The sequence below is a fragment of the Scleropages formosus genome, chromosome 11, assembly GCF_900964775.1.
Source record: "Scleropages formosus chromosome 11, fSclFor1.1, whole genome shotgun sequence".
NCBI lineage: Eukaryota > Metazoa > Chordata > Actinopteri > Osteoglossiformes > Osteoglossidae > Scleropages > Scleropages formosus.
The window spans coordinates 3,879,753-3,907,688 of NC_041816.1; the positions used below are offsets into that span (position 1 = coordinate 3,879,753).

Here is a 27,936-nt window from a genome sequence, read left to right on the forward strand (position 1 = left end):
TGATTGTTTCTGAAGAGACGTAAGGAAGCGGGGTTAGGAGGATGCCCTCGGATCGTCTCCAGCAGCTCGGGTGGCGTCGTGGTGCGGAACGCGGCCCCTTTACGAGTCAAAAAATCCCCGGATTGCAAGTCAAATCAGCAGCCTGCAACCATCAAGTCTGAGCGTCATCTCAGTGAAATGTCGCTGCCTTAAATCCCCGCCCAGCAACGTCCATATCATGAACCTCCAGCGGCACAGTTTGCTGTATTTTTTTCAGGATCTTTGTCAGAGAAGCCAGAAGCCAGCAGGAGGTTCTGAGAGAGCGGAGGATTTAACTGCACCCAGGGGCCTTTTGCTTGGGGGAGAGGGAAAGAAATTATGAAAGGGGGGACCCAACCAACCAACCAACCAACCAACCAACTGCGGGCGCCTGGGTGGTTTGAAAGGGTGTGGAATCTGCATGTTCTCCCCGTGTCTGTGTGGGTGTCTTCTGGGTGCTCTGGTTTCCTCCCACACTCCAAAGACATGCTGTTCAGGTCCACCCATAGTGTGCGTGTTCCACTGATGTATGGATGAGTGACCCAGCGTAAGTAGTGTATCTAGCGGTGTAAGTCACTGCGGTGAATAAGGTGTGTGGGCTTGGAGAAAATAACACTACATAGAGTTCCTTGGAAGTGGGCTTGGAGAAAAGTGTCTGCTAAACAAATGAATGTAAGATTATGGCCCATCTCCTCTATCCATCAGCACGTGCTAAGTGGGTGCATAGAAAAGCATTCGGCAACGCTGCCACCATGAATCGTGCTCTGATTAAATAACTACCGTTTGACTTTGCGTCGTACATCTCCAAGTTATTTCGCGGGCAGCAAACGGTAGGTAACCATGCTATCAAGTCGGAATGAACCAGTTTTGGAAAATGAAAAGCGAACAAACAGCTGCGCGAGTGTAAACTGTATGAAGGTACGACGGATGGACGGACGGACGGGACGCTGCAAGATGAGCCCTCTTCTCACATGTTCCAGGCATGGATGTGTCAGTTATTTCTGGAAATGCCTTATGTGGAAATGAAAACATCCTTAGAACAAAAGAATCGGCATAAGAAAGCTCCCGGTGCAATAAAAAGAAAGGTACCAGACGACAGCGTGTCCCCCTCTTCGTCTCTCGACGCTGCCTTCCTCAACATTCCCGTTAAACTGCCCACAAGGCGGTTAAAGGATCGTCACCACGATACCTACAGGGCCTGATCGCTCCCTACACCCCAGCAGGAACGCTGCGCTCCTTCTCTGGTCTCACAAAGGCCCAAAAAAAGAATCGAAAGGGAACCGGTTCGCAGCCTTAGCGCCGATGCGATGCGATGAGCTCCCCCTGTCCCTCGGAACTGCTGAATCCCTCCCAGCATTTAAGAAGGGTCTCAAAACACATCGCCTTCGGACTCGCTGCTCTCCTGACAACTACGTCCATTTTCCCGGCACCATCTGTTACGACTGTCCACATATTTGCTATTTCTACTTCTCTGGGCAGCTACTGACATTTACAGGTACACAGTTATTAATTTCGCTGAAACTTTCTCCAAAACAACGTGCAGTGTTGCGCTACTTTGTTATTTACCCATTTAAAAAGATTACTCAAGTTACAACGCACGCAATTTGCGACCACCCAGACTTAGGACGGCCAGCCCATTAACCTAATGGTCGTAACGTCTCGCAACGACCGCTCCATCTGCTGTGCGATAAAACAGCCTGTCTGCTTATTTGTGGTTGTTTCACATTCTTTTCTTTACTTCTAACAACTCGCAAGCAAAAAGTGAGTGTTCTGGTGATGCTGAAAAGAGCAGCAGAAGATGAGAAATTTCAAATTGAAAATAATACTGCAGTATGAATATATTCACACACACACACAGTCATGGGGAACCGGAGCCCAACCCGGCAACAGAGGGGTGGAGGGAGAGGGGACACACCAGGACGGGACGCCAGTCCGTCGCAGGGCACCCCAGGCGGGACTCGAACCCCAGACCCACTGGAGAGCAGGACCCGGTCCAACCTGCTGCGCCATCACACCCCCCCATGAATATACTGTATGATTATAATACTTTACTTATATTCCATGTAAGTATTATTTTAACATGAATAATGCATAACATAACAATATATAACATATTCATCAGTGTAATGAATAATATGTAGCAAAGCCCTATTATACAGAATAGCATTCATGCATGTTAATTGTTTATATATCCTTATAAGTCATATAATAAACTGAGATTTTTTACAGTCAATTTACGAGCGGGTTGTACGACCGGACGGAAACCCATCGTAAGCCAAAGATGATTGTAAACGGCTGGGTGATTTTTACTAGAGCAGTTTAGGGTAAGGACCTTGCTCAAAGGGTACTACAGCGCAGGGCGGCAGCTCTAACCACTACGCCACCCGCTACGCCCCAGAGCATGAGCAATGTGTAAATGCAGCGTTTGCCGTTTTTGAAGCAGGAGACGGAGTTGTCCGAATCACGCCAACCCTTGACTGGCATGTACAATTAATGGATTACGTGATCTCTGTATAGATTCCCCTCTTTAAGACCCCATTAATGATCCTTTTGCATTTATTTATCAGACGCTTTTCTGCAAAACAACTTCCAATGAACTCTACGTAGTGTTATGAGCCCACACACCTTATTCACCGCGGTGACTTACACTGCTAGATACACTACTTACACTGGGTCACTCGTCCATACATCAGCGGAACACACACACTCTCTCTCTCTCTCTCTGTGTCACTCACACACTATGGGTGAACCTAAACAGCATATCTTAGGAGTGTGGGAGGAAACCAGAGCACCCCACGGAGAGAACATACAAACTCCACACAGACTGAGCGGGAATCGAACCCACGTCCTCTCGTGCCACCCAGGTGCCGCGTCACCGTGTCGCCCTCAGTCCAACTCCACGAAAGGGCCCACGTGGGACTGGTACTAAAGAGTTCCTGGCGCAGCTGTAGGCAGCGTCGTGCCGAGTAAGGCCGTACCGAAGCTCCGGCTGAAGAATCGGGTGAAACGCAGAGCGATACAGGTGAGCTTTTGAGGAAGGCCTCCCTGTTGGCACGATGCCAGGGCCCGTTTGGCAGAAAACCCTCGGCTCTGTTTTGACAGCGCCACGCGGAGATTCTCCTCCCGAGTCAACGATGGCACGGCGAGCGCTGCCTTTTCACGTCTCTCTCACCGTCATGAGCCGACGGAAGACGGAGCGAGTCACGTGGCGGATCTCACCGTGTACCGCCACCTCGCAAAAGCGACTCGCGAGCCAAATTTATTAACCGTTATTCCACCGGACACCCTTGTCCAAAGCAACTTCACGCTAGCTGGATATTTTTTTTTTTTACCAGAGCAATTCAGGGTAAGCGCTTTGATCAAAGACCCTTGGATTGCCCGACCTGAACCACTACGCCACTTCCCGCCCAATACTGCTCTTACAAAAAAAAAAAAAAAAAAAAAAAAAGCTTACGGTACCGAGAACCGTTGACACCAAGTTTCGCGGAACGTCCAGCACAATTGGCTGAACTTTTGCAGTTCGCCATCATGTTCGGCTTGGTTATTAACGGCGTATCCTATCAAATCCCATCCGCTAGGAATGAAATACAACACCTCAGTGCATCCAGCGCGCGCAGCTGTGTATTAATCATTGTTCCTTTGCTGTGCCCACAGGAAGGACTGTTTTGTAACTATCGAGGTTATTATTATTACTGTTATGAACCGCTATTTAGCTGGCACCTTTTATCCAAGGTCACTTGCAGTGTTAGAAACACACACACGCACACACGCTAAGGGCAATTTAGAGTCACTAGTGCATCAGATACAAGGGTCTGTCGATTGTGGGAGGAAACCAGAGCACCTGGAGGAAACCCACAGAGGCCAGCGGGTAGCTGGTTCGGACAGCGGAGGACGGAGCCGAAAAGGCGGAGCGAGACTCGGACCGGCGTGCGCTGCGTTCGTAGCCATGGGCCAAACGGTCGGGTTAAAGTGTTACCCGACACGGAAGGTGCGCCGCGATGGGACGCCACGGACAGCTGGACCTCCGGCGTGGAGCGACCCTCACGGGAGGGGTGCACCTCAGCCAAGGGAGCATTACAGCATAACAAACAAACCAGCCAAGCCAGTGTGCCTGAAGCTAAATAAAGTTATTTCGTCATGCATTCTATGAATAAAACATTTTTTACATGCCACGCACACACACACACACACACACACACCACCTGAAACCGCTTGTTCCATACAGGGTCGCAGGGAGCCAGAGCCTAACTCGGCAACACAGGGCGAAAGGCTGGAGGGGGAGGGGACACACCTAGGACGGGACGCCAGTCCGTCACAAGGCACCCCCGGTGGGACTCGAACCCTAGACCGAAGGGAGAGCAGGACCCGGTCCAACCCACTGCGCCCCCTCGAGAACATAATGACGAAATAAAATAATCGTATTATGGTACTGAAAAGGGTATTAAAAATTGGCCCCTTTAAGTCTGACATCAGACTAAGATTTAACAGCAGCATTTTCACCGCAGGATTTAAAATCTGGACGGCTGTTATATACATTAACTTACCGAATAATGGAAATTTGTAGATTTAGAAAGGGCAAAACTGGGCGGAGCGAAGGCAAGTTGACAGTCCTGCTAAACCCGTGTTTGGTCAGAGTGGAAAAATCCAGAAGGACCAGGGTTTGAGCCAAACGCCGCCGGACGTTGGCTCCGGACGCCCTCCCGAGTGCCGCCCCTCCGTTGCGGACCCCCTATGAAAACCCAGGACTCGAGGTGACGCCCCGCTCCCGCTACCATCAGCCACGTGTCGCCGTCACCTCTTCATGTCACCGTAATGCTTCCAGAACATTTACTGGTCCCTCCATCCTGATGGCCACCAACAGAGGTCTGACATTTACACCGCGCTAGCGAGGATCAGCGTCAGCTGAGCAGGAAACATGAAGCAGCACCTGCACAACCACACGCCCAGGTAAAACACCCGACAGTTTATAAACATAAAGGCTTTCCTTTTAAAGTAGAAAAAACTGCATTATGGGTCGGCGGGGGGTTCCTTATATTACTTCCGCAGCACATCTAAAACTTTACTACACAGTACCAGTGCAAGTACAACTGGGTAAAAGTGTGGGCAGCAGGGGGCGTAGTGGTTAGAGCTACTGCCTTTGGACTCAAAGGACCCATGTTTGAATCCCACCTCCTGTTCTAGTGCCCTTAATCAAGGTGCTTACCCCAAAATCACTCCGGTAAAAACTGCCCAGCTGTATGAATGGGTAAATAACTGCAAGGACAAATGAACAAATGTAAATGAGTAAGTGGGCAAGCTGGGTTGAAGAGTGACCACAAAGCGATACACAAGTGGTGGCACAGCTAGTAGCGCTGTGGTCTCATAGCGCCTGGGTGGTGCGAGAGCACGCGGGTTCGATACCTGCTCAGTCTGTGTGTACTTTGCATGTTCTCCCTGTGGGTTTCCTCTGGGTGCTCTGGTTTCCTCCCACACTCCAAAGCCATACTCTTCAGGTTTACCCATATTGTGTGAGTGACAGAGTGTGTGTGTTCCACTGATGTATGGATGAGTGACCCATTATAAGTAGTGTATCAAGCAGTGGAAGTCTTCGGGTGCTCTGGTTTCCTCCCACACTCCGAAGATATGCTGTTCAGGTTCACCCAGTGTGTGAGTAACAGAGAACGTGTGAGTGTGTTCCACTGATGTATGGATGAGTGATCCAGTGTAAGTAGTGTATCTAGCAGTGGAAGTCTTTGGGTGCTCTGGTTTCCTCCCACACTCCAAAGATATGCTGTTCAGGTTCACCCAGTGTGTGAGTAACAGAGAGCGTGTGAGTGTGCTCCACTGATGTATGGATGAGTGACCCAGTGTAAGTAGTGTATCTAGCAGCGTAAGTCACCGCGATGAATAAGGTGTGTGGGCTCATAACACTACACAGAGTTCACTGGAGGTCGCTCTGGAGAAAAGCTACGTGAATAAACGCAAACACAAGGGTGCCACATCTCTGGGTAGCGCTACAGAAGAGCTGAAGCTTGTCAGACGAATGCTGGATGCGTGATTGCCCACCAAAGGACTCCTGCTCGCGCATCTCACCACGTCCCACAGACGTGAGGGGAGCGGTTGGACGGATCGCAGCCGGCCGTTACGGTAGTTACCGCACTCGCCCTTTCAGGCTCTCGAGGACGGAAGCTCACGTTACAGAGGGGTTGGTCGTAAAGGGGGAGCCGGAGGAACACAGGAAGCGAGGGGTGGTTAAGAGGCCTGACGGCAGCGCCCCGGAGCAGAAAGCGCTCCTCCGTTTACACGGCGCAGACGCTGCGCTCTGGGTTATCATGGCAGCGATTAACAGGAATTCATCGCTCCGGCCTTCGCAGCAGCGAGTCTGACAAACCATGGGCCGGGGAGCTGACGTCCGCCGTTGCCCGGCAACCAGCCTTTCTTCGCAGATGCGCCGCCGCCGACGTCACTTTCGGCCGAGACGACGAAAGACGGCAGGCGGACGAATGAGAAGCCGTAAAAACCTGGAAGTTCACGAAAAGTCCACGAAGGGCAAGAACAAGTCGGTCCGCCGGGCTAAGGTCACGAGTAACAACAGGCAAAGCAGGAAAGCGGACGCTTTGGGAAATAATGAACAAATATTCTCGACAGTGAGCTTTTCTCGTGGCAAAATACATAACGGTGAACTAATCTGTTGCTGCATATTGTTAATTATTTGAGCTGGTGTTTTTGTCCAGAGTCGCCTACGACGCGCTCTCCCTGCTTACAATGATTTACCCAGTTACTCAGCAGCCTCAAATTTTCACTTATCACCTCCCCATCACCATTTACAGGTTCTTCATTTACATATTATTCATTTAGCTGATGCTTTTGCCCAAGGTGACTTACGATTCGTCCATCCAATTTCAATAATAAATTTCACTGAGGAGGGCCGCGGTGGTCCGGAGCCTATCCTGGAGGCTGAGGGGGGTACGCCCTGGGCAGGATACCCACTCCATCGCAGGGTAGACACGCATGCACACACCCATTCGCACGCTACGGGCGCCAATCCACCGACTCGGGTTTCAATGCGTAACGAACAAATCTCTCGCCGTTTTCGGACTGCGGGAGGAAACCCACACAGACACGGCGAGAACACGCAAACTTCGCACGCTGAGCGGGGATCGAATCCATGTTCTCTTACACCACCCAAGCGATGCAAAGCGGCAGCGCTATTCCCTGCACTGTCGTGCCATCCCATTTATTTAGCAGTTTAATTTACTCAGTTCAGAGTAAATACATCTCACAAAGGTACAACAGCAGAAGGTGAGTTTCGAACCCAGGACCTTTAGTTGAAGGGTAAGGGCCACCTCTCCCTGCAGTTCTGTCACGGCCACAGGCCACGGCTTCGCTTACACCGTGTGGCATCCGCACACCCTGCCAGGGAAGCCCCTCATCCCGAGCTGCGACCTTGACCTCGACCATTAGACAGGAAGCACGTGCGCGTGGTGCCAATGAGCAGTTTTTAATGGTCTATATGAACCACACTGTTTTACTGACCAACTCATTACTACATGAATCAACTGAATTGCTATTTATAGTCTTTATTTATCAAACTTAGTGTGAATATTTATGTTTCGCTACAGAAATATTGATGCGTTTCATTACGGGATTTGAACCCAAACCCTGCTGGGGCTGTTAGGTAATATGCGCTATAGGCACCGGGCTACCTTTCTGAAATGCAAACGGTTCTGAATTCCCCAACACACCTGGCCCCAGGCACTTCGGACAAGGGACTGCAGACACAGACCGTGGCGCCTCAACAGCAGGGCAGCAGGTGGCGCAGTGGTTACGGCCCCCGCCGCGCAAACAAAGCCCCCGGGCTCATCCCCACTCCTGCTGTAGTACCCTTGACCAAGGTGCTTACCTTGATCCGATAAGAGTAAAAATTCCCGTAGCTGAATACGTGGGTAAAACATTGTAAGTAGAGGGTGTAAAACCTAACACTATAAGTCGCATTGTAGTAAAGAATCTGCTAAGTAAACAAACAAATAAATACACACACAACGTCTAAAACCGCTCGTGCCATACGGGGTCGCGGGGAGCCGGAGCCTAATCCGGCAACACGGGGCGAAAAGCTGGAGGGGGAGGGGACACACCCAGGACGGGACGCCAGTCCATCACAAGGCACCCCAAGCGGGACTCGAACCCCAGACCCACCGAGAGCAGGAACTGGGCCAACCCAGTGCTCTACCCAGCAAATGAATGAATAAGAGGCAGTGCCCAAGGCTCTATAGCAGGAGCTCCGACACTTGCTGGCACTGCGCTCCTCATGGTGCCAGAAAGAGAAAGGAGAATATTGTTCCAGCAGTGACACTGTAACACATTTACATTTATTCATTTATTCATTCAGCAGACACTTTTCTCCAGAACGACGTACACAGTTAGTTCGTTTCCTTCACCATATGCATCGGTGTTCATCACACAATTTACTTCCAAGTTCCGCTAAAACCCGAGAAACATCCCGAACGCAGAGCAGCACCAATCTTTACAAGGACATTTGTCGAAAGAGTGTATTTGATCTTTCGCAAAAAGGCTAAAATATCACACACCCGTGATGTGGTGCGCTGGAAAAGGACCTTGAGAACACACACGCGCACACGCACACACACACACAGGAATCTATTTATACGAGAGAACTTCGCATGAGCGGCGGCTCCGCGTCACCGCGTGACCTACATAATAAAAGATCGGGACTAAGTCCAGTTTTGAACACATGTGCCCCGCTATACACGGGGGGGGGGGGGCTCTGAGATCACCTCCTTTTTCTGTCACTGTGACACCGAGAGCCGAGCCCTGAGCCGGAGCTGTCATCGGGACTACAGCGCGCAAGCTAATTGCCGCCGATAGTGACGCACGCGGGTTTCCAAGGCAACAGCCGGAGTTATGCGGGAGGGGGGGGAGGGGGGGGGGGCTTTCTCCTGGCAGCGCTTCCTCTCTCTGCAGGTTCACAACGCAGCGGCAGCGCATCCTGTGTCGGTGCGCGGCGGCTAAGGATGGAGAGCGGCGCGCCGCGCGGGTTAACCCCTTCGCTGCCGATCGCACTCCACCTGCAAACACGCGGTGAGACGAATCCCTCTCCCGCATCCCTCCCACACCCTCCACCCGCCCCGAACCCGCACCGTGAACTGTTTACGTCGCACTGCGAGCCCCATCCTGTCCCCTGTCACCATCACATGGCAGCGGCTGGACATCATCTAGTGGCTCCACGAGGGACACAGTAACAAAGGTCCTTGTGTTTAGGGACGTAACAGTGACACGTTAGTTTGGTGGAAATCTGTCACCCCCCCCCTTTAGTTTGCCTGTGGTTGTGGCTCAATCTGCATCTGACATCTCCCCTGCATTCCAGCATCCCTTCACTGTTATTATTATTATTATTATTATTATTATTTAGCCACCCCCTCTATTCAAAGCACTTCAAAATGTGAGGTTTGCACACTGAGCTACTTAAAAGGATTGACTCATTCACAACTGGGTAATTTTTACTGCATCACTCAGGGTAAGTCCCTTCAGCCAGGGTACCACAGCAAGAGCAGGCGTTTGAACCCGGGCCCTGCGGGTCCGAGGCAACAGCTCTAAGTATTATGCCACCCGCTGTTCACAGGCTCTGCTTTCCAGGTTTGTGTGTAATCTTACCGTTGACGTATTACAGATATAGTTCATTATTCCGTGTCTCGTTATTGCTTAATTTTTCCGTCCGTCTCCTCTTTTCAGTGTTACTTCAAAAATTTAAGTTTTGAAACGATCAGTGATCAGTTTTCCTTATCGCAACTATTTTAGATTGGCTGGTTAGGTCCATGCTGCACATGCACCTTCAAAAATACTATGGGCTTTAAATTACACTCAGAAAAATGGAAATTAAATATACTTTTTATAATAGAATTTCTTATATTGTGATTTCATCTAGGTGTATTAGTACAGGATCAAATTTGACAAAAAGGTCAGTATTAGGCTAAAAAGTTTTGTCAAATCCCTGGTTTTGACAAGTTATCACCACCTTCATTTGATGGTCAAATAGGAATTTTTTTTTTTTTTAAAGTATTTTAATCCAACCTTTCTTTTTACATTTTTCAATTAAAAATTAGTTCCTCAACCAATTTTTTTTCACTACAGCATTAGTCACATTTCTTAATCCTTGTTTTTGTGGCATGAAAATAATGTAAACATAATTAATAAATATACATTAAAATATCAAAAGTGGAAAAATGGTCTTTTGAGTGCTCTTTCCCCAAGTGATCACTAACTTACCTGAAAAACATACTATGTGACACCGTGTGAGCCTTGGTGGTATAAACACCGCCCTGACTGAATTTAAACACATCCTCCGTGGTAAAACCCTGCATCTCAGGAGACGTGTGTGTGTGTGTGTGTGTGCGTGTGTGCGTGCGTGCGTGCTGCTCTTGTGTTTTGAGGTCAACCAGCTTCCTGTTCCATGGATACCGTTTGATAAAAGCACTAAAAGTGGTGTTAAGTACTAAATGTCCAAGTACTGAGAAACCCACACACCACAAATACAGGGTAAAGGCTATAACTCCGAAGAGAATAACATCTGATCTAAAAAAAAACAACTATGAACATATTAACTGTGCTTATATTAAAAGGACCTGACCAATTTACAATGATTTGCCCACTTATAGCTGGGTATTTTCTTGCTAGAGATACTTTAGGGTAGGTACCTTGTTTAAGGCCAGTAACGCAGTAGGTGGGATTCAAACCTACAACCTTCACCTAAGAAGACAGAAGCTCTGACCACTATACCACCAGCTGCTGCCTAGGGAGCTTAAAGTGAGATTTATAGATATATCAAAACAGTGAGGCAGCCTTGGTAATATAAAACTAAATACATAAACCAATTATTTTATCATAATACCTTTGGGTTATACTTCTATAATAATACCTTTGGACTGCCTCCAAGGAAACTAGGCTTTGAATTAGTTACAATATTTACAGTTTGATAAGATAAGAATATGGAACCACGATAATTTCAGGGAATTCGCGTTTTGCAAACAGCCCTCCTCAGGTACGGCATCCAGGAAATGCAGGATTTTTATTTTTCTCAGGGAGAACAGAGCGAATATTTCAAATGTGCCGAAACTGTTACTGATAAACGCTATGATTAAATCATGTTTAAAAAGTTGTTAATTTGAAAAAAGCATTATACTTCATAGGCCGACTGCGCTCAGCTTAGAAAATATTTCCTGCGTAGTAAAAATTGGCCCTTCGGGGGAATATGATACGAACACAAGACAAGACTGTACAACTTAGCGCATAATTACTTGTCATTTTCAAAACTTGTCCCAAAAATGAGATAGTCTATCTACAGAGAACATTTATTCTTTGTAATCTGCAATCATTCAGATGAACAAACATATTTAACAACACACAGGCCAGCACTTCACTGAGACTAGTGAAATGAATTCCATAACAGTAAGTCTTTGCTTGCTTTGATTAATTATAAAAATGCAACGTAAGCATATATACCATCTTTTCATTTGGAATTACTGTGACAACATGATTATTATGTGACCCTTCAAAGCCAAAAGACTCATATGAATTTACTGGACTCGTGCTGGAGTCACATGTCTCGTACGGCATACTTTCTGCGAGACGGAGCGTGCAGGCCCATCATCACGATCCATAAGCTACATCATTGTACTCATATCATATTTCTAAATGCATCATGCACAGACAGGCAGCTCCATGTCATGAACCATTTGCATCTACATCTATTTATTTTTCGCCGAAGTAGAACGAAATTGTTATTACAGGCAGTAGGTGTTCTGGAGGTCAAAGGTCTGGGGTTCAATTTCTCATTCTGCTATAGTACCCTTGATCAAGGTAATTACCCTGAATTGACACAGTAAAAATTACTCGTCCATAAAAATGGATAATTCATTGTAAGTGTGCAAACCCAACACTAATTAGACCTGGACAAAAGTGGCACCTCTATTAATACATAATGAGCATCAAGCTGAAGGATTCATCGATTAAGAGCATGAAAATTTAATGTGACAAAACATCAAACAACAGGAAGTGATTATGCAGCTCCCATTCACCCTCCTTTTAAATAAATATTATTTCAACACACTTTGGATAAGAGCATCAGGTGAATGGACACAATGTAAATACCATCAGCATGCAAAGCAGAAATTTGAGTTCAAAGAAGACAACAGATGACATGAGAAGACTCGCGATGACCCTGTCAACTGCACATCACCAGCGTAATATAACTTTTATCATCCGTGTTATAAAAATAATAAAAAAAAAAATCTATGAGCCATTACATCTTTTCCTGCTTTCAGCTGGTCATCTCCAGTGACACCCTGTTGGTCCCAAATACTCAGTTTCAGTGTGATTGTCATTTATTAAGTACACTGGCTCAAACACAACAGGGACCACAAGTCAGTCTGTAAGTCAATTTGTTTGTAAATCCAAAGAGAACTTTACCAAAGAGTCACAGTCAATAAAACCCTAATAATACAGATGCCGCTCAATTTATTTATTTAGTTGACACTCTTCTCCAAATCCACTTACAATGTTAAGCTACTTCACAACTCATCCACCTAGGCAATTTTACTAGGGCAATTTAAGGTAAATATCTTGCTCAAGGGTATTCAAACCTGCAACCTTTTCATTCAAAGGCAGCAGCCCTAACCACTACACTACTAGCTGTCTATTTGGTACCTAAGTAAACGGTAATCTTTTTTTTTTTTTTTTTAATTTGCAGCAAAACTTATTTTTTTATTACCTTTAAATAAATTTAAAGTGGATGCAGTCCCGAACTACCCTTCTGTTCTATTTTGGTGCATTTTACTGCCAAGTGTTGAGCCAAGTCACGTTCACTCCACAACAGAGCGAAAATTTAGAGAAAAGATAAGTGAAGAAAGTGCAATTAAAAGTGAACAAATTTTTATGACTGAAACATGAGGAGCAAGTGTATTCATCAATATCTTGTTGGTTCCCACTTCCTGTGGTGGGCCTATGGTCATAAAATAAGGCAGAAATAACCACCAGTGAAACCACCACTGCAATGGAATGACAGCAACCAATAAACTTTGGACTCAATACCAAGCCGTGATAAAACTAAATATTTTTGCAGAAGCACATTGGGTAATGGTTAGAGCTGCCAATCTGCAATCAATGGGACTGGGTTCGAATCCCCCGTCCTTCTCTAATACTTTAGACCTAGGATGAGGTACTTAGCCTGAATTCAAATAGTAAAAAATGACCCAACAGTATGAATAAGTGACCTAACTATGTAAGTTGCTTCTGGAAAAGAAGTCAAGATAAATTAATTCATGTCAACTGGGTCAGAAAATGTGACGCCATTTACATCACATTTATTCATGTCACTGATGCTTTTCTCCAAACCGACTTACAACGTTAAGGTGCTTACAACTACTTAGCCATTTATATAGATGGGAAATTTTACAGGACTAATTTACGGTAAGTACTATAGTGCTCAAGTGTACTACAGCTGGGCGGTGAGATTGGAACCTGAAACCTTTGGGTCCAAAGACAGCAGCTCTAACCACTTCATTACCAGCTGTTCCGGGAGTTACAAAAGTGATATTACTCTGACAGGTGAAAATCAGAAGTGCATGTCGGTGAGAACCGGCCCAACTCGAGCACCGATGTGCGGGAAGAACATGTTTATCAGATGCAAAATCACAAATTCATTTCACATGTCGTGTCAAATAGGAAAAAACTTATTTTCCTTGCCCGCATTTTCTGTATTTCCTAATATAGGGAAATATAAAAACAGTCTATATATAGAGTCTTATATTATAGAGTGAAAATATCACCCACAGGTGTAGAAAACCCGAGTTTGAATTCCGCTCCTGCGATACTAACCTTGATCAAGGCACTAACCCTAAACGGACACAGTAAAAATTACCCAGCTGTACAAACGATTTAATAATTACAATTAGTAGTTAAACGTTCTGAGTCGCTTCGGAGGAAAGTGTCAGGCGAACGAACAAATATCATTTCAACGCTGACAGTGGAAAAGACCCAAGAGAGCGACTCTGGGTCTCTCCACTCGAAGACACGCAGAGTGCATCGCTGCATGGCCGACAGTGTCACGAGCCTCTCGCTCCGCCTGTCACCGGTGCTGTGCTGACACATTCCAGTCAGTCAGCGATGACAGCCGTGTGCTGAAATGACAAACACCCGCGGTGAAAAACACCCCCTCCTCCACTATGCCCTCGCAGCCAGAGCTTATGACGCAGGCGGCTTTACTACAGCACGCACACCGGCAAACCCACAGACGGCCACAGAGCTCCTGATGAGCAGATAAAGCAGAACGAAGAACGGCCGCGGAGAAAGTCCCCCTCCTCTACAGTCCAGGACTGGAGATGTGTGCAGCTTTAACCCATGCATGGTTTGCAAATGGCTTTTCCCATAACTTAACCCATTAAAAAATCCAACAGTCACAGGTTTGATCCCTACCTCCAGCTGTGGTACCCTTAAGCAAGGTACTTACACTAAATTGCTCAAGTAAAATTACCCAGTTGTATATGTTGGTAAATAACTGTAAGTACCTTAACACTGTAAGTCACCTTGGAGAAAAGCATCAACAAAATGAATAAATGTAAAGGTAAAAAAAAAAAAAAAAGAGGAAGAAATTTTGATGTTAATAATTGCACAAGGTTGACATGCTTTCAGGGTCAAGTAGTTTGACCTGTTGTCTTACAACTGAAAGGACCTGGGTTCAAATTCCCTCTTCTGCTGCAGTACCCTTGATCAAGGCTCTTACAATGAACTGCTGCAGTAAAAATTACTCAGCTGTATAAATGGGTAAACACTGCCAGTGGCATAGTGTGCAAACCCAACTTGGGAGAAAAAGATCAGCAAAATGAACAAATACTAATTAATAATTAGTTAATAATATACCATGCACTGTAACCGCGCTCAGTGGGCTGCTGTGAATGTCCTACAAGACGAAGGAGTGAGAAAGAAAAAAAAAAAAAAGTCGGCCTCGTGACATCAAACGTGACACTGACGCAGATGGGAGCGTAATCCTGTATTTTACAAGGATGCGCCGACCCTATGGTCGGCGTTAATACGACGTGCGCTGACGACTGGACCACACACACACACACACAGAACCCATTGGTGGTGCTCCGTGTGATACCGAAGGGTATGCATCACGAATGAACAGGACCCTCTGCTTGATTTCTCCGCAAACGCATAGCCCAAAACCAACTAATACTTGCAGCTCATGTTCACTGGTGACGGACTGCATGTTGCAGTGTCAATATTCTGAACTGCCAATATGGAAGGTTTAGTGTGTGTGTGTGTGTGAGAGAGTTTCACTTTGATCGCTACTGCATTTCATACTGGGAAACCACAGGAACCAAACAAGCACTCCTTCAAGTGCTGAATACAGGTTGTATCTGCTAACATCTCCTCAAAACAATGGAAATTAAAGTAAGGTGACTTTTCAAATCAGTTACGTTGAAAACAAACCAGAAGGCATTCATCATTCATTTGGTCAACTCTTGGACAGCTTAAATGCTCTGCGTCTCTTCAAAATGAACTCACCCCGGGGGCGAGGCAACGCTGCTCGCCCTTACTTCGTAGAGCTAAACGCTTATACTTCTTTAAACAAAGCGTGGAATTTTAATGGATACGTGCTCCCATTAAAACACAGGTCCGATTACCTGAGTGCACGAAACCAGGTATGGTAATCCAAACGCTGGGATAAATGCAGATCTTAATATTTCAGCTAAACTGTAAACGCTTACGAAGAAGCAGAATAAACTTTTTCGTATTTTTCTAAATAGCGCTGCTAAATTGCAATGAATTTCATCACGCCATCAGTGGTAAAAACTAAGTCCAAATATTGGCCAGAAAAAAGATCACCTACACAATAAGTACTATCATTTGCTCTTTTTCTCTGGCTGACATTTACATTGTTACATTGTGTAATTATATTTATTCACGTGACTGATGCTTTTCTCCAAAGCAACTTCCAAAGTTAAACTACCTACAATTATTTAACCATTTATACAGCTGAGTTAATTTTACTTGAGCAATTTCAGGTAAGTACCTTGCTCAAGTACTACAGATGGAGGTGGGATTCAATCCCACAACCTGTGAGTCTAGTCTAAAGGCAGCATCTCTAATCACTATACTACCTGCTACTTCAGTATATTAATTTTAAACCACACATATTGAAGCCGCCCAAACTCACAGTAACGCAGGTCATCACAATATATTACACTACAGAGTATGTATATTAAACTACAATATATAAAAAGAAAAATTACAATGGGTGTGACCGTGATTTACAAAAATAACCAAAACCGAGCTCAGTCTATGACAATTTTTTTTAAAAATGGTTAATTCTCTAATTGCCTCCTAATTCCATTCAATGAGAATGACAAATGTCATTTGCATACTTGCATTATAAGGCAGTAAATGTCAAGTCACCAAATGAGACACAGAAAGTGACAAAGTCGCACGGTTTCATGTGCGGCGCCAGACTAAACAAAGTGGAAAACTCCTCCTGAGTCATATGAAGAGTTTATTATTCATACAAGTATTCAAGCAGAACTCTGAGGAATTTGCGATCTTTCATGAAAAGACTGTGTAAAAAAAAAATAAATAAAATAAAAAAGGTGACGGGGGGCTGCGTCACAGCGTCGCCTCAGCTCGATTCCGCCAGAAAACAAGGTCACGCGCTCCAGTGAAGGCCGCCTCGAGGCACTTTCCTGCGGGCGCGCGCAGCTGGAAGTCAGCTCTCTCTTACCGCCCGCCGGATCGTAAAGGACTTATTACAGCTTGTAAAAACATCGCTTTACAGTCATTAATCGTAAACCAGTTATATCACACCTCTCTGGAGACGTGACGTCCTCGTCCCGTTTGCGGAACAGTTCGGAAAAACTGTGTGAATGTTGACGTGCGCGCGCTCGCGGTGCCGGAACGCCACGATCGCTCGTATCAACCGTCATATTTATTCAGACGACACCAATAACAGTCTCATTGTGACAATCATCATGTCGTGATGAACGTCTCTGACTGGAACCCGAGCTGCTTTTGAAACCCGGCTTAAATATTTTGTAAAAGCTGCTTCTGAGAAGATTTTACCAGAGTTAATCTCTATATATAATTGAATCATTTACCGCTACCGTCTTTTTTTTTTTTTTTTTTTTTCTCGTCGTTCAAAACACTCCAGTAATATACTAGAGAACTGCTCTGACTATATTTAGGGAACTAATTCTACGGAATAAGGCATTTGCACCAGTCGTTTCCTCCCGCGGCAGGGCCATTGACCCACAGATGCTGCATACTGTGCAAAATGACATGTAAATCACATGAATTTGCATATGTTGTGGAAATGAGAGCGAAGCACCTTCAGCTTCTGAGTTTCCCGGTGTCTCACTCCTTCCTCTGCGTGGCAAACGCTGCAGCTGTATCCGAAGGGCTGCCTTTCGCCTCACGTCTATATTTCTCCGCATCCTTGCTCACCTGAAGCCTTATCTCACGAGAACACAGCCTGAATTGCGCACCTTGCCGTGTAAATGCCGCACAAACCTGGGAAGGCTGGAGACGGCCGATCGGAGCACGGCTTTGCATCCCTCGAGATTGAAAAGCGCTCTCTAAGTTCTGGCGCAAGTGCTGCGGCCTTTCAAAATCAAGAGCGGAGAAAAGCAAGAGAACTCTGCAACCGCCAAACGAGAACGATGAAGATACACCTTCGCACGTGCGTGCATGTTTCTGAACCTAAGCCGAACTGAAGCACAACCCTAGGGCCCACAAATTATAGATAGCCGAGACTTTTTTATTTACGCTCCTCTCAGCCCAGATATGCCTGCACCGCAGCCCTGCACTGCATGTTGGGAAAGCATAACCATGCATGCAGTTCGGTCAAAGGTCAGAGCCTGGCAGACGCTGGCTTTGACCGCGACACAAACTGGAGGAACAAGTGGCAATTCCGCACCTTCTGACTACAACCGCAACGATAATGACACACCTCTCCAAGGCCACTGCTACCATGACCATTTTACAAACATGCCTGTGTGCAAATATAAATACTAAAAAACTCAAACAGGAATCAAACAAGTAAAATAAATAACGCGCAATGCAGTCTTAACTAGAGGGAGAACTTTTCCTTGTGTGAACGCATCTTCTTTAACCCAGTGACTCTGCCAATACAACCAATCACAGATCAATAATGATCATTGTGTGAAAAGTGGCGTACGTCCAGGGTTCGCCTCCCTCCGCCTACATTGCACAAAAACAAGGAAACGTCTTTCTTTAACTCGATTTCACTCGGTCATAAAAATTGTTATGTAATTAATACCATCTCAGGACACGGACCGTGTCTCAATGCAATAGGGACGACAAAACCTTAACACCTAACATGCCCTAACCCTAATCCATTACCATAACCTCTAACCCTTAAACCCTAATCCATTACACTAACCTCTAACCCCTAACATCTAACCCCTAAACCCAAACCTGTTACCACAACCCTAACCCTCTAACCCCTTACCCTAACCCTAACCCAAAATGTCTCAGCACAGGAGGTCACACACTGACCATTTCTCAACACGGGATTTACTACGCTGACCTTTCCTCAACGTGGAAGGCACCAAAATGACCGTGTCTCAGCACAAAACTGTCACAATGACCATATCTTAACACGGTACGCACAGAAAGACAAACAATGACCATTTTTCGAAAACACAGCACATCATACACATGCGCCTCAGCAGCCCTCCAGCTTTCTAAAACTATGGTGAGCATCTGAAATGTTGACTTGTTCACCCATGTTGAGCAGAAGATGCGCGTTAACATTAAATGGCACTTAGAAAGGCTCCAAACGAAAGAACATTGCTGTAGTAGGTTCCTGTCCGCAATTTAGGCTCAGCATTGCACTTCTGACACATAACTATTTTACTGCGTTTTACTGTACTGTAGCAGTTATACCCTCCATGTCTGACGCATCATGCCAAATTCCCCACAGAACAAAGCTGCAGGAATTGCATTTCAAATTAGTTTTCCGCTCTCAGGCTCCATCCTAAATTCAACAATCAAAAAAGAGCGAGAGAAAAATGCGAAGATGAACATTAAAAAAAGCGCAAGCGCCGTAAATTAAAACGTTTTATTAAAGAAGCCTATTGAGATCTCTGGGCATTTACGATCCACAGGTCAGGTTAGGAACTGAGTTCCTAGGCGGCCGCATCCCACCCTGGACTTGTTCTGCTTTTCCACGACCACGCCACGGACGGATTTCATTATTACCGCGAAACGTCACAGACAGTCGATGGAGGCCGCACGACATCACTTCACCCCGAAATAAGAGCCGTAAGTGAGCCTGGTCCGCGCAAGGAGCCCGAAGAGCAGCGGCGGGTTTGGGAGATGCGCAGTGTCTGGAGAGCGAAATGAGTCACAAAGGACTCCGCGCCGAAAGACACCGAGTGATCGTCACACAAGAACCAGCAGTCATTCGCACCCGCGACGCGTCTTCTCCAGACTTCAGCTCCTGGAGTGAATGGATGTCCGTCCAGCATCCCCGCGGGCGACACGAGCAAAAAGCGCTCAGGAAACTCTGCTGGGCGAAGCATCTGCGAACACGCGCACAGCTCCCCCCATGCCATGCACAACTTCTCGAGCGCTCGCATGGCGGCACAACGGTCGGACCGGTACGAGCACGGGACCCACACACCGAGGGGCTCGCGCGGCGCACGTGGGTGCAGAAGCGGAGCTCAGCTGAAGGGCACCTGTTCCTCACGCCTACCTGCTCCTTGGAGATGCAGGGCAGCGACGGTCTGCGGGGGGCTCTGCTGTTGCCATGGCAGCCGGGGGACGCCTCCCCCAGGGAGAAGCAGCTGGACCTCCTGCGCGGTCTGATCACGGGCACCGGCTTCTCGTGAGCGCCGAGACCCCTGGGAGGCGGGTCCCCGCGAAGGGCCAGCAGGGAGCCGCAGAGCCCGGCTAGGCCGGCCAGCAGCGCGCGGCCACCCGGGGCCACATCATAGTCCAGGCTGCACGAGGACACCATCCAGAGCAGGCCGGTGGAGAGCACGACCACGAGGCTTTGTCCGAGCCTCAGCGCGGGCACGAGCGCGAGCGAGCCCACGCAGGCCAGCACGCACAGCAGCCTGCCCGCGAGACCCGCGCCGGTGTCCTCCCCGCAGCGCGCGAGCCGAGTCGCCGCCAGGTCCCCCAGGCAGCACGAGACGGGCAGCAGCGCGAGCCAGCAGCGGGAGCGCTCGCCTCCCGTGGCGCGGCTCCGTAGGTAGCGCGTGACGAAGAAGAAGGCAGAGCCGACGCCGAAGAGGGGGCTCGAAGACTGCGCGAGCCCAGCGAGGACACCCCCCAGCGCGTTCGCGGGGCTGTCTCCGCCGCGCACGAGTCTGGCCACCAGCAGGGAAGCGGAGAGGGCTGCGAGCGCGCCCACGGAAAACACGGAGGCTCGCGGGCGCCCGGGGCCCCCGGCGCTGGTGGTGGTGCACGCGCACAGCCGGAGCAGAGAGCGCCCCCGGGGGTCCTCCTTCAGGGGGGCGACGCAGCTCTTCACGTAGCCGTTCGCGTGGGCAGACCTCGTTCTGCAGTGGGAAACGGTCCCCTCTTCGTCCACGGCCATGTCCTCCGCGGGTCCACACAATTCCCCTTTCTCTGCTCACTGTGTGTGTGTTCAAGTGTGAGCGAGCGCGAGCTCCATGGCGGCGCGGAGACGCTTAGAGCCACTCACACACACAAAACACGGCATGAAAATAAGGTGGAAATGTGTCGTCGTCCCCCCCCCCAGTTAGGGCGGTCCCTCAGACGCCACCTACCGGCAAAAACCAGGCGCGCGGGAGCCTCCTGCACGCGGGGACCCGCCTCATCGGCTATGCTGTACGCTGTGCAGTTTGAATTAAAAACAATTTTCCAGTGAGACCATCTTTGAAATGCAACTCTTTAGTAAGTTATAGAAAGTCCCCATTTGGTTAAGACATACACGTGTAGCCTGAAGGTTGCAGGTTCGAGTCCCCCTCACTGTTGTGGCTCGGTCGAACTGTTGGCTAATGAATGACGTTAGTCCCTTCGGATCGATGGTTCGAATCCCCCCATTCTCTAGTACTCATCATGAGCAAAGTGCTCACCCTGAGTTACCCAGGTGTATAAGTGGGTAAAACGGTAGTCCGGTCATGATTAAAAATATATATATATATAATGAAGTGAATATTGAATTTAAAACGCCCCTTCAACAGTTGATATGATACGTCTTTGCTTGCATTCCGAGGGACATACATACACAGCCATAATGCTGCACACTCCGAAATGTAATGTGAATGACTCCACCGTTAACTTTGCTGATTTGATTATTATTATGGCCAAATCAGTTATTTCTGTATCACTGAAATAATAAAACGAGATGGAAACCAGACATGAGACACACGATAATTAAACTTTAGCACTTAGTTAGAGTCCTTAAAGTAAGCTTACTTCGAAACACTTCAGATCCTCCGACTTATGGCCTTCCCAAACAGATTTCGAACGAAACTGAGGTGTCTGTCTCAAAAAAATGTAATTCATAACGTATCGACATGTTTCCATATGGTTTCAAATAAATCTCAGGTTAAAATACTTCTGTGATCGATTGGTTTTCCCTGCAGCGTCCCTGAATCCACAGGAAAAGCAATCGATTTCAGTCAACTTCACTTCTGCAAGAGCTGCACCGGCAGACATGGTGAGTGGAAGAGATTTCGAGTTTATTTTTTTATTTTCATTCGTTTATTTATTTTAAATCTTTTAAATCGTGTTTCGAATGAACGAAAGCCTTTATATGGCATTTCTCGATGTAACGTAGTAACTGTGAAAGTGGCAGTTATGATGATAATCAAGTGGATGGAGGAGGACGGTGAGTAAGCGTTTCGCCGGCGGACCCGCCGTCGCCGGGAACATTTTCTACTTACGCTGCTTTCGACGATATACTCTTAAGTATTTTATGCAGTGCGATGTAACTAAGTCAGTGTAGTTTTCGTCGTCGTTCTTTTATTTGACTTGCACTTGGCGAAAACCTCTTTATTTAGTACTTGTTGTTTTCCCATTCATGATTTCTGCGATGCCGGCGGGAACGAGACGTACGTAGGCCTAAGAAATAAGACTCATTTTAGCTAGCGTGTCGAAAATTGTAAGTACAAGTGTTATATAACACTTTTTTCAGTCGAGTTTGCTCCTCTCTTGTTTGTAATACATTTACGACAGAGCAATGAGATACTTTTCTCTTCTTTTGCTTGATTGACAAGTTGAGGTTTTACTTTCACTTTCCATTCATTGTTCAGCCATGATTTGAACATTTGGTCGTTAATAATTCAAAGAACACCAATAAACTGCCGTTTTCTTTAACCTCGGTGTAAAGGCAGCATGATTGCTGTGAAGTTCGTTCGTATAGAAATAAACAGTTTAGTTTTTCATTGTGCCCATCAGCAAGTTACCGAGAAAATTCAAGTGGAAATTTTTTTTTCCCTAACCCTTCGTTTTTGTCATAGACACAGTAAATACAACTATTACTTACATAATAATAAAGATTAAAAAGAATACTTAGTGACTTGAAATTGAGAACTGTATTATTCAGCTGGTAGTGTAGTTGTTAGAGCTACTGCCTTTGGTACCGAAAGGTCGTGGGTTCAAGCCTCACCTCTGGCTGTAGTACCCTTGAGCATGGTACTTACCCTAAATTGCTCCAGTAAAAGTACCCAGCTGTATAAATGGGTAAGTAATTGTAACCTCAGTACTGTGTTGCTTTGGAGAAAAGCGTCAGCTAAATGAATAAATGTCACAGAGTTCCTTTCCTGAGCTGAAAATTTAAACTGTTACCCTTATAGTGGGAAAAAATTACTTTCAGCTATTTGAATTATTTTTCTTATGGTTAGTTACTGATTACACACTTTTGCTGTTATGACTTCAGCGCAGCACAACTGGTACTGCTGTTGCCTTACTGCACTTAGGGCAGGGTGTGTGTGTGTGTATGTGTGTGGGGAGTCATGTCCTGTCCAGATTGTATCCTACCTCATGCTTCATATGCTTCGGTCATAGGTATACCAGATTCTGTACCTCAAAGCCTTGCATTGGACAAGTAGTTGATGATGAAAATGGAAATGAAGTTATGGTGTCATTTACCTTTTGAGCAGCTGCAGTCTTTCTGTTTTCCTATTCAGTTTCGCAATCAGTACGACAACGATGTTACGGTTTGGAGTCCTCAGGTGAGTGTCTGTCTCCTCAAGTAAAACCTGTAGATATGAGTGCTGTGGAATTGTTCATTTAATTCTTAAGGTTTTTCATTTGCATGTAAGTACCTTGTTTATGCAGTTTAGAACTTTTTGCCCAAGTGATGACTTGTTTCCCCTTGAATACATTGTAGGGGCGTATTCATCAAATTGAATATGCCATGGAGGCAGTGAAACAAGGCTCAGCTACAGTGGGCCTGAAGTCTAGGACTCATGCAGTACTTGTGGCACTGAAGGTATGGAATCTCTGAATCATCCTTGTTCTCTTTCTCACTCATGGAAGCTTCATGCTTTAGATGGACACTCCCTTATAGTCTTTGGAAAAGTTCTAGATTTGCTTTTTTCAGGCTATCAGCTACAGTCACATTCAAGATCAAGACTGATACTTTTGTTCTTGGCTAGTGCTTAGCACAATGGTTAGATCCATCACCTTTCACTGAAAGGACCCTCTTTTGAATCCCACTCATGCTGTGCTTTTGATCAATGTATTTTGCTCAGTTACAGAAATTACATAGTTTTGTAAATGTGTAAATTGTAAGTGGCTTATTTTATAAACCTGTCAGTGTGTACTCACTTTGGAGAAAAGCGTCAGTTAAATGAATAAGTCTCGTCTTAGCTTCTAGTCGGTCCATGGTTACGGGTGGTGAAAGATGTGAATGGATCCATACAATAATACACAGGGAAAGATGTTCAACCCCTTGTGCCAAAATCCATATTATGTATCTGTAAGAAATTATCCAAATGTTAAAATAATTTTCAGTTGAAAAGAAGCATTTTTTCATGCTTAACAAGTCTAGTATGTTCTTAGTTTAAAAAAAAAAAAAAAAATCACCTGTTGTAAACTACGTGTTGGAAGTATATGGCAATTTGCTGTCTTTATTGTATACTTTTTCTTTAAATATGCATGAATTAATTTGTTTTTCAGTATAACTTATGGGTTAACATCCCTTAACACTTGTACATTTATATGAGGCCACATTCAGTATGTTAGAATTGGAAGCACTCTTGTCAGTTTTCTGGACTTTTACTGAAATAAGGTGAAGTTCTCCAATGCTGTTGCCTTTCCAGAGAGCTCAGTCAGAGTTGGCTGCTCACCAGAAGAAGATCCTTCATGTTGACAACCACGTGGGCATTTCCATTGCAGGTCTCACTGCCGATGCGAGACTTCTCTGGTTAGTGTAAACAAGTGTTGTGAATTAACAGCCATTGCTGAGCTCTGGTGATGCAGCCTTGGGGATAATACTTTCTTGAACTTTTTATTGCTTTGACAGCAACTTCATGCGTCAGGAGTGCCTGGACTCAAGGTTTGTGTTTGATCGACCTCTGCCCGTGTCTCGTCTCGTCTCGCTAATTGGAGGCAGTATCCTTTGCATACAAACAAAGCCGCTTTCTTTGGGTCTTGTCAAATGTCTGTTATTACCTTTTTGGAAAATTCTTGTTAATCCACTGCACAATGCTGGAGATGTACTTCTTTGGCTGACAGCAAAATAACAAATGCGTTTCTGCGACATGCTAAAGTGAATGGCAATGTTCCTTAACAGTTTTTTCCCCCAGAAACCCAGATTCCAACACAGAGGTATGGTAGGAGGCCATATGGAGTTGGGCTGCTTATTGCTGGTTACGATGTAAGTGTGTGTGCACGTGTCTGTTTCTAGAATAGCCAGTTTGGTGAGCTCATGTGCTGCATGAAACACACCTTGGTCCATGTGGTTTCTCTGCAGGATATGGGTCCTCACATCTTCCAGACGTGTCCTTCAGCAAACTACTTTGACTGCAAGGCAATGTCGATCGGAGCACGTTCCCAGTCTGCACGTACATACCTGGAGCGAAAAATGGACAGTTTCCTGGATTGTGAGTCCGACCATGAGAATTTCCATTTCAGATCTTGAGTGCCTTTTTGCACCAGAACATTTCATTTTGTGAGTATACATGCATAGAGACTTATACTTAGATTTGTCTCTAAGGCAGCCTGAATGAGCTGGTCCAGCATGGTCTTCGTGCTTTGCGAGAGACCCTCCCTGCTGAACAGGACCTGACAACAAAGGTAAGGATTTATATATATATATGTGTGTGTGTGTGTATGTATAATATATATTATAATATATATGTGTGTGTGTGTATAATATATATGTGTGTGTGTGTGTGTGTGTGTGTGTATAATATAATATAGTTGATAATACTTGCCATGTTTTCTGTTGATTGTGGCTGAAAATATGGAGGACATTAATGGTTCCACCACTTGCAGAATGTGTCCATTGGGATTCTTGGCAAGGATATGGAGTTCACCATCTATGATGATGATGATGTCGCCCCATTCCTTGTCGGCCTTGAAGAGAGGCCTCAGAGAAAGGTAAACTAGAATGTCAGAAATTATTATGTGAGAAAGTATTGCTTATTTATTACAGAACACATATAAATTGAATTTGAATGAACACACGAACACACACACACACACACACAGTCTGAAACCACTCGTCTCAAGCGGGATCGCGGCAAACCGGCATCTAACCCAGCAACCCAGGGCGCGAGGCTGGAGGGGAGGGGACACACCCAGGACAGGATGCCAGTCTGTCACAAAGAACCTCAAGCAGGACTTGAACCCCAGACCCGCCAGAGAGCAGGCACAGGCCAAACCCGCTGCACCACCGTGCCCCCCTCTTTGAAGGAACTACTCTTTGCCTTTCATATATAAAATGAAAGATATATCAGTCAGTATTCAAATATCGCATATAACACGGACTAATGTGCATAAAGAGGGGAAATTCAAATTTCACTTGTTTATAAACTAATACACTGTTTTACACTGCTGTAAGAGTAATCTGGGAGGAATCTGCCCTTGGGTCTGGATCAATTGTGTGTTTGTATATTCATTTAGCAGATGCTTTTCTCCAAAACAATTTAAAGTGTCACTGCGTGAGAAGAGTGCTCTATAAAAATAAAGAAAAAGTAAACACCTTATTTACCAAGGTGACTTCGACTTCTATATGCATCTACCAGTGAAACACTCCTTTTCTGTCTGCCACTCACACACACTATAGATGATTCTGTAGTCACTAATCCACCTGAACAGCATGTCCTTGAACTTCTCATCCAGTTCTCATCTCTGTGCTGTAGGTTGCTCAGCCAGCAGAAGAGGCAGCTACAGAGAAAGCAGATGAGCCGATGGAGCACTAATCTGGAACCAGGCTCCTGCACAGAGATTTTTGTGGCCAAGAACCCCCACCAAAACAAGCTTTTCCATTATGTCAATATTGTTCCTATCTGATTTTTCTTTGTGACATTTCTGTTCTGGTAGCAAAAATAGCCAAAAATGAAAATACATCTTTTTCTGAAAGTAAATCTTACTTTGTTCTGATCTTTTTTTTTTTTGATGGCATGACTGAAATGTTCTCTAACAAGGGCTACATTTTATTCTGATGGGTCTACGAGATGACACCTTGAGTGTGGAAGGAGAACAAAGTCCTTGAAGGAGTTAACTGTAAAGACAATATATGGTTGCCTGGCAAAATGTCAAAGGGTGGCATTTTAACAAGGATTTAGGGCTTAACTGTGTTTGCACTCACATTGTCATCTTGTCTCACGAATAGACTCCCCATACACAAAATACAGACTGTACCTGGTGTGACAGCTTAAATTGCACAATACTGATTAAATATTTTATTTTAACTGAAAGGGCAAGTATTTCAAGATTAGTTGAAGCTGGTCAGTTAATATGATCCACAGATCTACATTTATTAATCTCCAAGTCAATACATTTTCGGATAGCCCATTAGTTCTGAATTCTTGTGCACCGGGTTTCAGGTTTGGTTATGGACATCTGTAAACTAGTTTCCATAAACCATCTTGTTGATCAAACAGGAAATAAACACACACAGTCCACAACCGCTTGTCCCAAGCAGGGTTGCAGCAACGCAGGGCACAAGGCCAAAGGGGAAGGAGACACACCCAGGATGAGATGCCAGTCCACTGCAAGGCACCCCAAGCAGAGTTCAAACCCCAGACCTGCCACACAGTGGGCACTGCTCAAACCTGCCATGTAACTGCACCCCCTTAGGAAATAAACAATGTTTCTGTATATTCTACCAGGTAAGAAAAAAAAAGACATAAAACATGTCTGTATGAGCTTGCTAAGTTTTATCAGAAGTCCAAAAAAAACATCCTGCTGAGATGTTACCAGACATCAAGATGACTACAATGGAAGGTTCTACTAATCGTGCATTAACACAGCTACTTCAAATGCTCCAAGGCTGGGGATATTTTTCAGTTGTAGGATGGAGCAAGCACAGCAGAGATATTTTTTTAAAAAATGCAGTGAAAAACTGTAGGCTTAAACCACCGGAAGGGCCTTTTTATCGTAACTGTACAGCAAACTAAACAGTCGTCTACACTGGAAAACACTGCAGCTTTGCATAAAGCTGTGCTGTAAAGCTGCTGTTGAATGAAGCTGAGCTATTGATGGCCTCTGAAATGCTGATGATTCCCTTTATAAATAGCAAAACCAACGATTTTAAACAGCTGTTAAAGCTGTTTGGTTCTCGTGCTTGGATGTTTTCTTAATCACTTGATGAAAGATCATTTGCAGAATGATGAAAAAATGTGTAAAAGTAGGAGTGATTGCCTTATAAAGTTCCTAATTTGTAATCCCCTGGCTCCTGCTGCAGGACCCTTGATCAGC

General features: G+C 45.7%; 2 protein-coding genes across 3 annotated transcripts in view; one reads left to right on the forward strand and one right to left on the reverse strand.

The window, feature by feature from the left end:
- The window catches only part of pde3b (phosphodiesterase 3B), a 45,932-nt gene extending 24,705 nt beyond the window's left edge, over positions 1–21,227 (reverse strand). For both annotated transcript variants that reach the window (XM_029256206.1, XM_029256205.1), the window contains exon 1: positions 19,784–21,227. In XM_029256206.1, coding sequence (XP_029112039.1) covers positions 19,784–20,632 — 849 coding nt within the window. In that variant the 5' untranslated portion in view covers positions 20,633–21,227. The remainder of the gene's footprint in view (positions 1–19,783) is intronic.
- A 442-nt stretch (positions 21,228–21,669) lies between these two features.
- On the forward strand, positions 21,670–26,600 carry LOC108934589 (proteasome subunit alpha type-1). The gene is made up of 10 exons (XM_018752521.2): positions 21,670–21,721; positions 23,193–23,237; positions 23,396–23,497; positions 24,330–24,433; positions 24,533–24,621; positions 24,816–24,886; positions 24,983–25,112; positions 25,226–25,305; positions 25,507–25,611; positions 26,376–26,600. The coding sequence occupies exons 1-10, from the start codon at positions 21,719–21,721 to the stop codon at positions 26,433–26,435; spliced, it is 789 nt and encodes a 262-aa protein (XP_018608037.1). The 5' UTR covers positions 21,670–21,718; the 3' UTR covers positions 26,436–26,600.
- The last annotated feature ends 1,336 nt before the right edge of the window (positions 26,601–27,936 follow it).